The 14,854-nt window shown below is 31.7% G+C and overlaps 1 protein-coding gene across 2 annotated transcripts in view; it reads left to right on the top strand.

The window, feature by feature from the left end:
* The window catches only part of LOC145280012 (transcription factor BTF3 homolog 4-like), a 29,647-nt gene that overhangs the window by 13,796 nt on the left and 997 nt on the right, over positions 1-14,854 (top strand). For both annotated transcript variants that reach the window (XM_080131644.1, XM_080131643.1), the window contains exons 3-6: positions 5,326-5,439; positions 6,856-6,964; positions 7,743-7,832; positions 9,776-9,838. In XM_080131644.1, the coding sequence (XP_079987770.1) occupies positions 5,326-5,439; positions 6,856-6,964; positions 7,743-7,832; positions 9,776-9,838 (376 nt within the window). The remainder of the gene's footprint in view (positions 1-5,325; positions 5,440-6,855; positions 6,965-7,742; positions 7,833-9,775; positions 9,839-14,854) is intronic.

Genomic DNA, 14,854 nt, shown 5'->3' with positions numbered 1-14,854 from the left:
GTGGGTGGGGAACACAGGCAATGAAACTCTTATTCATATTTATGTCAAAACAAAACTAAAAAAAATCCCAAACGTTCCTTATCAGACTCAGAAAGTGAGGAAAATTCAGTTTTCTCCAAGTACTATGTATTAGAATCACTGGATGAAACTCCGATGTTGAAATTGTCCTCTTTTCTCATCGAAAAAGTGCTAACTAGGAAAATAAACCCAAACATGGTTTAAAAAAAAAAAAAAAAAAATGGTAACCTATTAATTGAGATTAAGACAATAAGCCAAAGTCTAAACTTAGAAAATTTGAAAACTTTTCTTAATATTAAAGTCACCCTACATAATAAACTAAATCAATCCAAAGAAGTTATCCGAAGCCGGGAACTATCACTTGCTTCACCAGAAGAAATCCAGAATGAACTGAGCAAACAGTCATTAACTATAAAAGAATCTATATAAAGAAAAACTCAGAAAAAATACCAACCCATTCTTATTACATTTAACACTCCAAAAATTCCACCTAAAATTTAGATTGGTTACATCATAGAACCAGTTGAAATATACATCCCAGATCCTCTGAGATGTTTCAACTGTCAAAAATTTGGTCACCATAGAGATGCTTGCAGAGGTCATCCCACGTGCGCTAAATGTGGCTATAAAGAAATGTCACAATGAACAAGAATGTCGCGAGTCCAAATGTATAAACTGCCTATTCAAAAAACTGAACGATGGAAAACTGAAAAAAGAAATCTTGGCCACAAAGCATAAACGAAATATATCTTACTTAGAAGCGAAGACAAAAGTGGAAGGTGTCATAAGAAATAAAATATATGCGAAAATAACAAAAAAAACAAATCCCACCAACCAGCCTGATAAATATGACAAACTTATTGAAAAACTGGTACATCTAGAACCAAACGAATTGCTTAACTTCCAAAAAAATCTAAAAATACAACACTTTCAAAAACTAGAAAAGAACCCAATAAAGTATTTGTCTCCTCCCAAACCGAAACCTCCCCTCTTAAGGCCAGTGTTCCCAAGAACAAATTTTCTTAAAACCAAATAATAAACCAGCAAAACAAAAAATAGAAATACTCCCCAAAAATTTAACAGAACCTGAAGAAATGGAGACTGAATATCCAAGTCAACAAACAGAAACCCCTAAGCAAGAAACTTCCTATTGAACACCATCAAAACAAAAGAAAAAACAAAACGGTTATAAGGTCCCGTTAAAACTCCAGATCTAGAACCCCAATCCCTAAAAATCAAACTGAACCTGAAGATGAAATGGAAACAGAATACCCAAACCAACAAAAACATTAAATCAAGAAATCTCCGATCGATCACTGTCAAAACAAAAGAAAAACCGGTACTTGTAAAGTTTAGTCAAGACATTAAAAAATGAAAATATCGAAAAAAGGTTATATTGTACATATCTTTTGGACTGAAGATCTCCGAAAAAAAATTTCATTTAATTTGATTGAGTAGTTTTTGTTTTACAGCAGAAAAACACGTTTTTATGAGAGCGCGTTGAACACGCCAAAGGGAGATAACTCCAGTTAAAGCGCCGACACTCCCTCCCCATCTAAGTTGAACCTTTTGCTCGGTATCATAACAAATTGTTTTTTCGCTGTAAAATAAAAATTACTTGATGAAATTAGTGAAATTTTTTTTTAGAGAACTTCAGACTATAACGAATACATACAATATAACTTTTTTTTCAATATTTTCACTTTTTGATGTCTTGACTAAACTGTATAAGCACTGAAAAACCAAAACAAATTTAATCTATAATTTTAACTGATATCCTTCAGTTTTCTTTTGTTGTTTTTTTTTACGACCTAACAAAACATAGTATAAATGTAGGCACCGCCAAAACTGGGGAGGGGGGCAGGTCAGTACTTTTTGACGGACCGTCTTTTTAAAAATCTAGCAAAAATCAAGTAATTATCCGATCAATACGAAATTTTCAGCGATTATTAAGAGAAGAATGAACTTTATAACAGTGTACTTATTTTTCATAAACGATATTTTTATATATGTATATATTTTTTGCTTACAACCCCCCCCCTTGTTTTAAGGGGGTACAAATATGCTTAAAATAATCATCTGAAACTGAACACAACATATTGTGTTGTTGTAAGGGACAGAATTATAGATTAAAAAAAAACAAAAAAAAAATTGTTTGCATACCTTATTTTGACGTCTGAATATCAGAACTTCGATTGTGTTTAATTATCCCGCTTTGGAGTTTTGAAGTGTGAAATTCGGTGAATATGTTAAGTAAAATAATTAATTTAAGTTAAGCAAAACAAAAAAAAAATTTTTTTTAATATTTATATGAAAAAAGCCATTTTATAATCTTTGATAAATAAATTAACAATTTTTTTTTTTAGCGAGCCGAATAATGCATGACCATTATTAAACAATAATATTGTGCCCTTTGTGTTAAAAATAGCATCATTTTTTCGATCCCGTTTGAAAACGTTTGCCGCCTTTCGACTACGGTGGACCAAACACGCTGAAATAATTTTTTTTTTATTCTGTTTTAAATTGCCCCCCCCCCCCCTTTTGGGGAGCCTGGCCCCCACACACATACACATTAAAAACCAAACTCATAAAAATGGTCACCCATCTGGTACTGGCCAGCCTCAGCATAATAATACATTGAAATTTTCGTCACTGAAAAATAAGGTTTTTTTTTTTGCCTGTTTGGTCTTCCTTGTTTGCTTTTTATCAAATGCAAACGTAAACAGTGTCGATCTAGACTCTAGATCGACGTGAAGTAACTGGTTGCCTATATGAATAAGTGGAATTATTTGAAATCCAGGTACTTATATTATAATATTTTTGCATATTCTCATAGAAAATCATCCTAAATCTTTAGACAACAAATAAATTAATTATTTCAAAAACCTTTTTTTTTTAAAAATATTTATGTACGTTTTTGTGCAAGACAAAAAATGTCAATTGTTAACTTTTTGGGAAAATTTAACATTTAAAATTTAATTAAAAATAGTAGAAAAAGTTTTACATTATTCTGTTTTCTATATGATAAAATTCAGGGTTTTATCTTTCTGGAAAAAAAAAAGTTACTCAGAAATAATGGATTTTTGATAAATGTAATTTCGTTTTAAAAAACAACTTGATTTTGCGGCCATTTTTGGCGGTACTTATATAGATGCTCCCAACCTCCCCATGTTCAAAACGATTTCCAGAATAACGACCCCCAATCTCAAAAACTATAATGCATACTAAAACATACCATAAAAATAAGAGTGGGGGGGGGTTATTCGGTACTTGTACCGTTTAATAAAGATATTAAAAGATGAAAATATCAAAAAAAAAAAAAAAAAAAAAAAGTTAATCCATTTTGGACTGAAGATCTCTGAAAAAAATTTTCACTTAATTTAATTGAGTAATTTTTTTACAGCGAAAAACATTTTTATGAGAGCACAATGAAGTTAGCCATCTTTGAATTTTTTTAACATGCCGAAGGGAGATAACGCGGTTTAAAGCGCCGACACTCTCTCCCCATTTTTAATACTAGCTTTTCTTAAAAATCGGAACATGACTACCTTTTGTTTGGTATCATAACAAATTGTTTTTCGCTGTAAAAAAAAAAAAAAAAAAAAGTACTTGATCAAATCAAATAAAAACATTTTTTCGGAGAGCTTTATTCCATAATGGATATATACAATATAACCATTTTTTTTTTTTTTTTTTTTTTTTTTTTATGTCTTGATTAAACTGCAAGTACCGGTGATTCTCATTCAAGTTTGCCCAGAGTTTCACTAGTTTTTTTCATCATCAGTTATTCGTTTTTTTTTTTGTTGTTTTTTTTTTTTACTTTGATGTTGCCTAGTAGTCAAATCTTGAATCTTTCAATTCTTTTTTGACCTTGTCTTATTTATGTTGAGGAAGTCTGAATTTTTTTTTCTATGCATGTTCGAAATTGTTCATAATCAACTTTTCTGAAAAAACAAAACCATGGAAACAATTTTGTGAAATGAAGATTGACAAAGTAAAAATATGTATCCAAGTATTGCAGATAAATGATTTCTATAAAAGTGATTCGTTTCGCTAGCAGGGTTTTGCTCAGTGGTAGAGCATCGTTTCTGTCTCTGAGATCTCTGTTTTGAATTTCATTAGTTTCCTCTTACACTGATGAATCATAAGACGCGAAACATGTCCGTATATTTCAAAATATATGTAGTTCCTAATTAAGGGGGAAAAATTCAATCTAGCATTTATTTAAAATATGTTTGTAAATATTTTAATTTGTTCAACAGGGTTTGCACAGACTCAGTCTTTGAATTTTGCCTTGAAAAGGCTTTATTTCTATTACCTTGAAAATGTCTCGAATGGATTTTGAAAATTGTATTCCTTATGTCCAGTAAAAATTTGTGTAGAAATATTACAAATAAAATCGAAATAAGTGCTATTAAATTGTTTTAAGTACTAATAAAAATACCTTTAAAATATTTTTTGGGGGCGGGGGGCGAAATAGTGTTCTGAAATTGCATAGTAGTATTGTGGATACAAGATTTATGTCCCTTTATACAAAACTACCTTGGATAATTTTGGGATAAAGGGACGTAACCTTTTTTTTTTTTTTTTTTTTCAGCCGACCTAGTTTTCAACTATCACAATTTTTTTTAGGTGGGGAATCCAAATCTCTATTTTTGCTTTCATTTATTATTTAATTGGGGAGGGGGGACACAAGTGAGGGGGTAGAGAAAAAAAAACTTTCCTTGTGCAGACGGGACTCTCCAATAGTGGATCCCCCCCCCCCCCCAAATGTGATAACTGAAAATGAGGCTGACCTGACCGAAAAAAAAAAAAAAAAATGGACAAGACGACAACTATCTTGGTTGGAAATTTAAAAGCCGTATCAAGAGCTAATATGAAATCCAAAGAATTTAAAACTACTTAAAAAAAAAAAACACCAGAAAAAATGATGCACAGGTAGATTGTAAAGTAACTTTTATTGGATGTGGTAACATTTGTATATTTGACTTTTTTACCACTTTTTTGAATTGCTGTGGATTGTAAAACAAACACCGAAAGTTCTTGAAAATGGACAGTGAAAGTCTATATGAATGCTATTCAAGTATTGCAAATAAAATAAATGCATTTATGCATGCTTATATAAACAAAAAGATATTTTGACATTGCTGTTTTTTTTTTTTTTTTTTTTTTTTTTTTTAATTTTAAAATTAAGACCTAATTATAAACTTTTTGTAATGAAAATTTGTCTTTGGTTTATTGTTTAACATGTTTGTGAATGTTTTCACTCTGCTTTCACTTTTGTAAAATAAATTATTGATTATTCAGGGAACTGCTAGGAGAAAAAAGAAGGTTGTACACCGTACCGCCACCACCGATGACAAGAAGCTTCAAAGTTCCCTTAAAAAGTTAACTGTCAGTAATATTTCAGGAATTGAAGAGGTTTGTGGTTTTAAATTTTTTGACATTTTGTTTTATTAAAAAGCTTAACTGTCATTAGGTACTTCAACATGTTCATAATTTTAATCAAATTGAAAGTTGTACTTTTTTTTTAGTGACATTTAGATTGCATTTTTATAAACTTTTTGATATTTCTGTTTATATTTCTATCAGGTTGACAAGTTCTTGCAGTTTTTAACTTTTATATTCAGATGAACATATCTTGCCTCAAACAAAAATTAATTGATCGAAATAAGCACCATCAGAATAAACACTTGTCAACTCAAAAAAAGTGTATTTATGCCAGCAATCTAAAAATCTTGTGTTCTGGTGGCATGAAGTCGCTGAAAGTGTTTTTGATATCGCTTAGGTTTTTTAAACATTTCTCATGCAAAAAGTTAAGGCGCTTGAAAAGGTGGTAGTCAGTAGGTGAGAGGGCTGGAGAGTATGGCGGGTGAGGCAGTTTCGTAGCTGCAAGTTTGGTTTAAGTTGGGCATTGTCATGGGCGAGAACTGGACCTTTTCTGTTGACTAATGCTCGGTATTGTTAAAGTTTCTGATGCATTTCATTGATTTGTTGACAGTACTTCTCTTCCATAATGGTTTTGCCTGCATTAAAAAACTAATAGATGAGACTGGTCGCAGATCATTAAACAGTTTGTATAACCTTTTAATCCAACTCTGGCTTTACGAAGTATCGTGAAGCTTCATTGGTGTCTAACCACTGAGGTGAGCATTGCTAGTTGTTATAAAGAATGCACTTTTCATTGCAAATCACAACCCGGCGATCAAGAAACGGTTCAATCTTGTTGCGTAAAAGAAGGGAAGATGACGTTTTTCAGCTTTCATTCAGTTTGTTAGGCACCCATTTATCAACTTATTTTGCCTTTCCAATCTCTCAAGTGGTTGGAAAGCGTCGTATATGTTACATCTAATTCAGAAGCAAGTTCTCAAACAGTTGTGTGCAAATTGGCTTTGACTAAGGCTCTTAATGAATTGTCAAAGTCTGATAGCCGACCCATTATGCTCATCTTCAAGACTCGTCACTACTACAAAATTTCTTAAACCACCATTGTGCCATACGTTCAGTAGTGATTCCTGGGCCAAACACTTTGTTGATATCACAAGCTGTTTCAGCAGCTTTTCGGCCTAGCTTGAATTGAAATAAGAAAAATGTACAAATTTGCTTTTTTTTCCATCTTTTAGTTAACGTTCTGTAAAGACAATTGTTTTAAAACGATTGTAATTTAAATGATAGAGCGAAAAACCCTCTTTAAAATGAGATATAAAGTAAAGGTATTATAAATTATTTGAAAATACATTTGAAATCCAAATTAAAAATCCACAAACTTTTTTCTCAACCTAATATTTTGATATTTAATGAGTTTTTTTTTTTACTTTTCCCTTATTTTCACTTCAGGTAAATATGATCAAAGAAGATGGCCAAGTTATTCACTTCAACAATCCTAAGGTACAAGCTTCATTGACAGCCAATACTTTTGCTATTACCGGCCACGCAGAAACAAAGCGTAAGTGTAAAACTTTCCTCTCTTCATTTACAAATAATTCATGCTCTGCACTTTAATTTTTTTTTTTTTTTTCAATCCGATAGGCTGTTCTCTAAGTGAACTAAAATAAAATTGAAAAAAGATAAACTTCAGGAAGTACTTGCTTACAATGGAAAAATATTAGTGTAATAGCATTTTATTTTATGTAGAAATTGATGCCATTTCAATCGTTCTTGAATTTCTAGAAAAATAATTCAAACTTTTTTTTTTTTTTTAAACTAAGATATAGGATTTTTTTTTTTTTTAAATATACTAATAGGGTTAACAAATGAATTTTATCATTTTTAGAACGACAAACAAAATACAATAATGAAATTAAACAGTAAATTGGGAGAATAGCAAAAGCGGTTTCTGGAATCGTATTATTGCGTTACTGATTCTCTCCTTATAGAAATTTTGGTAGTTATTACAAATGAAATCATTCATATTATCAATAACTTAATTTTTAAAATGTCTACTGAATTATTTTCTGTAAATTTTGGGGCATGATAATATTTTTCCATCACAAGTAAATATTAAAGTTTTCATTTTATTTGATTTTAACTGCTATATTTCATTAATGTGTTGACCTGGATGTGCTCTGTCTAATGATGTGCCAACCAGTTTTGATATACTATGTCCATAAATCAGTAAAAAAAAAAAAGTCTGTAACCTTGATACTATTAAGTAAGATTTGTTTTTGTTTTATTTTAATAAATTACATTGTTTTCATAAATGTAATTTCCCTTGCTTTTTGCAGAAATAGCGGAGATGCTTCCTGGCATTTTAAATCAGCTTGGAGCTGAAAGTTTGAGTAGTTTGAAGAAACTCGCTAACAGTGTTGTTGGATGTAAGTTGAACTTTCAGCATACTTTGTTTATAACTTGTTACACTTACAAAATACTTTCTTTTTCACGTGCAAAGAAAAGTTTGATTTCGATAACTGTTTTCAATGTTTTTGGGGATGGGTGAATTGTCTGTGATATTCTGCAGATTTTAATCGTTAATTTGTTTAATTGAGGAGACTATTGATGTTTTGCAATTGTTTAATTTAAATAACTAAAAACTACTGCCTTGAAATCTTCAGATGTAATCTTAACTGCATATTGTTTTAATTAATAAATTCTGCATATTTTTCATTCTCCTCCTTTCCTTGATTGCATAACATTTATAGTTTTTGGTTAAATTTGATGTTCCATAAAAGACAAAATGTGTGTTAGTGTGATTGTGCATTTGTCCAGCAAAGGCTTTTTTCACGGGGTTACTATGTTCTAGAACTTTATATACTTTCTAAATATCTAAATTTCACGCTATTCCATCCTCTTGCGTTTTTGTTCGTGTTTTTCGTATAAAAGCGAAGGTAGTTTCCCGGCCTTTCGTTCCGGGACGTCCAGTAAGCAATCGGCTTTAATCAATGTCGGAGAAACCTCTCATATCATACAATTGCTATTTATTTGAACAATCCCTTTTTGTGGGGAGCTGATTTTCCCCAACATCGTGGGAAAATAAAACGGCAGAAAACTGAACTGGCCTCCAGCCAATGTTCATTTCTATAAGTCAAATTTTTGATTGACATAGCTAAATTTCAATGCCTTTTACTTCCTATGGCTTCATAGCATAGCCATAAAAGTTCACGTTTTCTTTCACTTTCGGGTTTTTTTTTTTTTTTTTATTTTTTTTTTTATACACCTACAAACACCCGGGCAACGCCGGGTACCCCCCGCTAGTTTGATATAAATCTCACCTGTCTGTATGTGTGAATGTATGTATGCGTGTATGTCTTGCTAAAACTTTTGTCAGATGCATTAAACTGGGTCGAAACCGGTACCATATGAAAGACCTATCCCTCGGACACATAATATCTGAAAATTAGGAAAAAATAATTTTGCGGTGGTCAACTGGACCATTTCTTGTAAGAACGGGTCACTTTTTGCATCAAGATTTTTGCAAGTCATGAACGTGTAGCAAACTGTATGTTTAAAAAAACATTTTGAAGGGACATGACTTTATAAGTAGTCGTGGCTGTGACAACTAGCATGTTAGCTTTTTTTCCTTTTCCTCTTTCGCGGTTCAGGTTCAAGCCTGCCTACTGCAGTTAGTTTTTTTTTTGCGGTTGCATGAGCACTCACGATTTTGATTGAAAGAAAAGTTATAATTTTTTTTTTTTTTTTAAATTTTTTTTTAAACTTCCGTTCTTTTCTGAGGGTTGCTCAATATCCTTAATATAGCAGCTCTGTCCAAACCAAATTTCATGTCCACCCGGGCAATGCTGGGTATCCATGCTAGTTTTATATAAATATAAAAACCTGTTATTAACAGTTGTAACACTATCGCTCTCCGGGAGGATTACTTGGTTGAGGAACGTCTTGGGAACGCAATCAGCTCCCCGGGAAATAAACGATAGACATATGCTGGAAGCATCAACGAAAATAGGTCGATCCGTCGTCGGCTATAACTGTCTTGCATGGGTCACATCTTGTGTGGGCATTGCATGCATGTTCCCATCGTCGGCATTAATGGTATGCTGAAATCGAATACTTGTATAAAAATAGCGACAAATGCATTTTTATAAAAATATAATTTAACAGTTAACAAGTAGGAAGCATATTTTGTTGACCTATCGCGTATAGCGAGCAAATCTCAACTGTTTAAAACAATGAAATTATATTTAATTTGCTTTTTCTTCATTGAAAGAGAGAGAAGGGGAGTGAAAGAGAGAAATAGAGAGACAGAGACAAAAAAGAGAGAAGATGTATTTTGAAATTCAATAATAATAAAACTTCTCTTTTTCAGCTGGTGGTGATTCTGGTAAGCCTTCAACAGAAGATATTGATGCAGATGACGATGAAGTTCCAGGTAATCTTTTCTTTCTTTATTTATTTTTCTGGCTGGGAGGGGGTTGTACTTATTGGAGTTGGTTACTGCTTGTCTTAAATTTTTACAGTTCAAAATATTTTTTATCTAGTTGAAACAAACTATATTCTTAAAACTGGATATTTTCTGTTACTTTGATTTAACAGGTGAAAGTAATTCTTTAAATTTACTATATTTTTGAATAATTGATTAATGATCAAATGATACTTTTTAATAAAATTTAACTTTCACAAAAGTCCTACTCCACACTAAAGTAAACATAATCGAATTGATTGCACTGATTTTGTAAGAAGGGATAATTTAGATAAAGAAACAAACATAAATGATCTATTTAAAAAAATTAAAAATAACCCTTGCATTATACTTTCATATCTTGAAAAAAGATTGGCTTTTATCAAAAAATTTAAAAACATCACCCATATGTCAGCTAGAGCCTCCTCCTAAACCCAGAGATACTTAGCAGAAAATAACCCAAATATCAATATGCCATAAAACCAACAAACTAGTCCTGTTTACAGAGTGGAACAGTAAAAATTGTCACCCTAAAGAAAACAGCGCTACAGCTTTATTTAAAAACTTTAATTCAAAAAATCAATTCAGGTAACTTTTTTTATGTAGTAGAGCTGACATCAATTCAATATAGCCGCCTTCAGCCTCAATTACCGCCTTGATACAGGTCCAGAACTCGGAGCATGTCTTTTCCACAAGCGCCAGAGGGAGCTCGGCGAATACTTGGTGGATGGCAGCGATCAGACTGGTTTTAGTGTTGTAGGAGATCATGTTGGTTATGTTCTCGACGTATGACTAAACGAAGTAGTCCATCGAGGAAGGGGGGTGGGGCAGTGAGAGAAGAGTACAAAGTTGTAGCACTTCTGAAGCCAATCCAGAGTTTCTTTGGACTTATAGGCCAGTGCTGAGTTCTGCTGCCACACCCAGATTTTGCCAGTGGCCACTTGATTGCACCAGGGGATCACCACATTCTTCAACACATTCAGGTACGCTTTTGTGTTGACTTTCAAGCTTTGATGTAAGGTGGCATGATGTGTCCTTCACTTGAAACCACAAAGGTACCATAATCGTGACCGGAAACTTTGTCTTCATCGCCCTGGGCATGTCCCTGTTATTCGTGACAATACTGTGATGCATTTTGAGGGTGCTGGCAATGGTTCTGTTGTTATAACTTGGATCGATAGAGAGCATGAGTTATACAGTGGCACATCTCCAGTTTCGCTTGTTTAATATTGTATCGCTTTCAGACATAATAAAAAGCTCCTGTTGCTCTTAGGTTTTGTACACAACTGGCCAACTAGTAGATGGTCTGCAACAAAAAGAAAACCGGTTTTCATCAAACAGAAATGGAATTATGTCTTTTCTAGAGTGACAGTTTTATCGTTCCGTTTTCTATGTGCCTGCTGGTGGTGTGTGGAAAATTTTGATATCACCAAGTATGATAATCAATCTAAGCCCCCCCCCCCCGTTTTTTTTTTACTCTTTCTGTATTCTTTGGAATCCAAATTAATAAGCCACATATAAAAATGTAAATTAGCTTGTAAAGCAACTTTTACAGTTTAAAGAAAGAAAAAAAAAATGGCAAATAAAGTGGGCGCATGCATTTTAAGTACAGATGGGTGATGTAAAAAAAGTGTCTTTGACTTCTGACTCTTGTAAAAGTTTAAGATTAACTTTTCAAAATTCCACTTGTCAACACTCTTAATTGCTGATCTTCTAAATATTAATTTACTTGTCCGGTGTCACAAAAAATATCAGTGCAAACATTAATCAATGAGAAAAGAATTCCCTTCCTTTATGGTTGTTCTGTATCAGTTAACATCATTAAAACCATTTTCTTGCCAAAGATTTTCAAGACAAACAAAAAAGTGTCTGTTTGTTTATGGTTTCAAATTGGCTTTTTTATTTTATAATTTTTAGTTGCGTGCAAGCGACTCTATAAGTCACTCTGTCGGTCTGTCCGTAACCCTTTTGTGCTTGGCCTTTTTGGTTAAGATCAAAGGTCTTGTTAATAGATGCTGTTTTTAGCTTTTTAAGCTTTTCCTAAAGTGTAGTATCTGTTCTAACTGCATGCATGTTATGTAACTTTGATATAAAGTGGGGGATCACTTTTCTGTATTAATTTAATGTAAAATGATCACCCACTTTACAACCAGTCAGTCTCAAAGCCATTCGTCATTCTCCAGATCATTCAAGTTGATTTTGAAGGATTCTAGTTATTTTTAAGCATTCAAGTCATTCTTACGGTCATTCAGTTCATCCTTAAGTTCATTAAAGTCATTCTAAGTCATTTACTTTTTATTTAAGTCATTTCAGCCCATTTTTCGGTCATTTTAGTTTATCTTTAAAAATTTCATGTCAATCCTACATTTACGCATTCATTCATTACATAAGAGCACGTGACTAATGGCTATCAGCCTTGTTTAAAAAAAGTTCATGTTGAGAGGGTAACTTTAATTTTTTGTTTGATTATATAGTTTTAAAATTTAAAAAAAATGTAAAAGTGAATTTACATCTATTCCTTTTATGATTTATATAAAGAATCATTCAGAAAAACAAAAAAAATGTTTGGAATTTTCATTTAAAAAATGTAATTTTTTTAAATCAATTCTTTTTAGCTTTAAAAGTTTAAAAAAGATTTTACTAAAAAAAATTGTTTTAAATTGGTTATTTGTTTTTCTTTTTTTATTCATTTTGTCTTAAAATTTTCAACAACCGTGGAATTTCCACAGGTTCTGCTAATTATTATTAATCTTTGAGATATAGTATCGAAAATCACAACTTCAAAACCTCTACCGAAATATTTTCTTGGTCTCTAAAAAAGTCACCTATTCTCCGATGGATTCACTTCAGATCTTAATGTGAAAAAGTGTTGCATATTGGGCCACTGCTTCATGAAAAACCTTAAACAGCAAGAAATTTAGTGAATTTATCAGAAAAAAATTTCTTAGAATTATTTAATTAGTAATTGGAACATGAGAACAAAATGAAAGAATGAAGTAAAAAAAAAAAAAAAAAAAAAAAAGTTAATTTCGTGTAACAACTCCAAATTTTTTCTTTCTCAGTTGTTCATCATTTACAAACACCAGATGTATCGTTTTAATAACATTGGTTTGCAAAATGGATCATAATTGAAACTTTGCCTGAACTGCTATCAAAAAAGTTTTGTTTGCAGTTGCATTCAAAGTGTTCAAGATATTTGCTTAACATCTGATTCTGGCAAAGATTGTCTGCCTCATTGTTGGTGAGGCTTTATCAGATAGTACAGTCAGAAAACACGCCCAATAATTTTTTTAGCCTCTTTGATGCCAAATCTGTCACATTTATCCAAAGTTTTCTCAACTTTGTTGTGCAATATGTAATCTTGCATCGTCTTTTTTCTGTTCAACTGAACGTGTTTTGATTTGCAGTTGCGGATAGTTTTTATCGCTTGTTGATTACTTTTTGATGCATGAATGAGGAGTATCTTCTGTGTTATGATTTTTGAATGAATTGTAAATTTTTTTTTAAAATAACAAATGGTTGTTTATTTAGAATTCAACCTGATTAAAAAAAAATAATACAGAAAAATCTTTGTACATACCTGTCTCAGAACAAAGCTGTCATATTCCAAAAATCATAAATTGACTTAGTTTTATTTTTAACTTAGAAAATTAAATTTGATGATTACTCATAGGATTATCATCTCACCATCTTGAAACAAAAACAAGGGAAGATAAATCCACGATACTTCCAACTTGCGAGATCAGCCTTGTAATGCTACCGATTTCACATTAATGGCTTTAAATCCTTTAAAAATGATTTTCTTTATAAAAATAGAACTACTTGATCAATTTATGTAGATTTTGGAATATGACATTTCATTTGTGATAGATAAGGTTTTTCTATAGTTTCTTAATTTCTAGGTTGAATTCTAAATAAGAACCAAAATCTCATTTGATTTGAGAAATTTTAATGATATGAAACCATTGCATTAATATTTCATGGAGTAAAAAGATGCATTTTATTCCATTAAATTTATTGAATCCGTGTATTAAATAGATTCAATATCCCAATGAATACTCCATCTGTTCACTGACAAATCGGTTGTATTCGCAATCATTTTCTGAAAATAAATATTCATCTACTTCACTGATTGAGGTGTTAAGGTCCAATATATTATAAGCAATAATTTAACAAGAAATAAAAATGCTCATTCAAATTATTTTGACCTCCCTTACAAAAAAAAAAAATGCAATAAATTAACTGTTGTATTGTGTGATACAATAAAACAGCTTTCCAACTGTGTTCAACATGTTGAAATATGATTAATTTGGTTCTAAACTCCCAGAATTTGAGATTCTGAAATTTTTTTCCTTTCATCAAAAAGATCTGCTTGCACTTCCAATGAGCACTAAACCACTCTAAAATGATACATTTTAGCAGTTAGGGTTGAAAGAGCGATTATTTTGGAGTAATTTCAGTCCTAACTCTTGAAATTAGAGTTTATCGAAAAGATGTCTTTTTAAATTATTTTTTTTAAGGATAAATTCAAAATATCTTAGCACTGTTTACTTTAGAGTGCAAAATGAGTTGGATTTTTTTCAAGTAAAAAAATCATCTCCTTTTCTACTCCGTTTGAGTTTTCAAATAAAACTGGATATTGAAAAAATATTAACTCAGTTAATTTGACAAGTATAACTCGTCCATTTGATTTTGAACTCGTTAGATTCAAAGGAGAGTGTGCCCCCCCCCTCCCCATCAGGACGAGGCGCTACTTATTGGGTATGGATAATGAGCCATGATATTTGAGGAAAGAATCATGATGGTTGGACAATTGATAACTGTAGAACTAAACATCCATTTTGGCCATTACTTACTTGAAATTGGTTGTTGATGATATTCGATCTGATCAGTCAACTAGTTACATCCAGTCCTGTCATAACTCCTCTCCCTCAAGTTTTTATCATTTTATTAACACTAATACTTCCCACTTATAAATAATCAGCA

Source organism: Euprymna scolopes, chromosome 7 (assembly GCF_053919585.1).
Source record: "Euprymna scolopes isolate OS-2025 chromosome 7, ASM5391958v1, whole genome shotgun sequence".
Classification (NCBI taxonomy): domain Eukaryota; kingdom Metazoa; phylum Mollusca; class Cephalopoda; order Sepiida; family Sepiolidae; genus Euprymna; species Euprymna scolopes.
The sequence above is the reverse complement of the archived record's forward strand: the minus strand, read 5'-3'. Positions and strand labels throughout refer to the sequence as shown.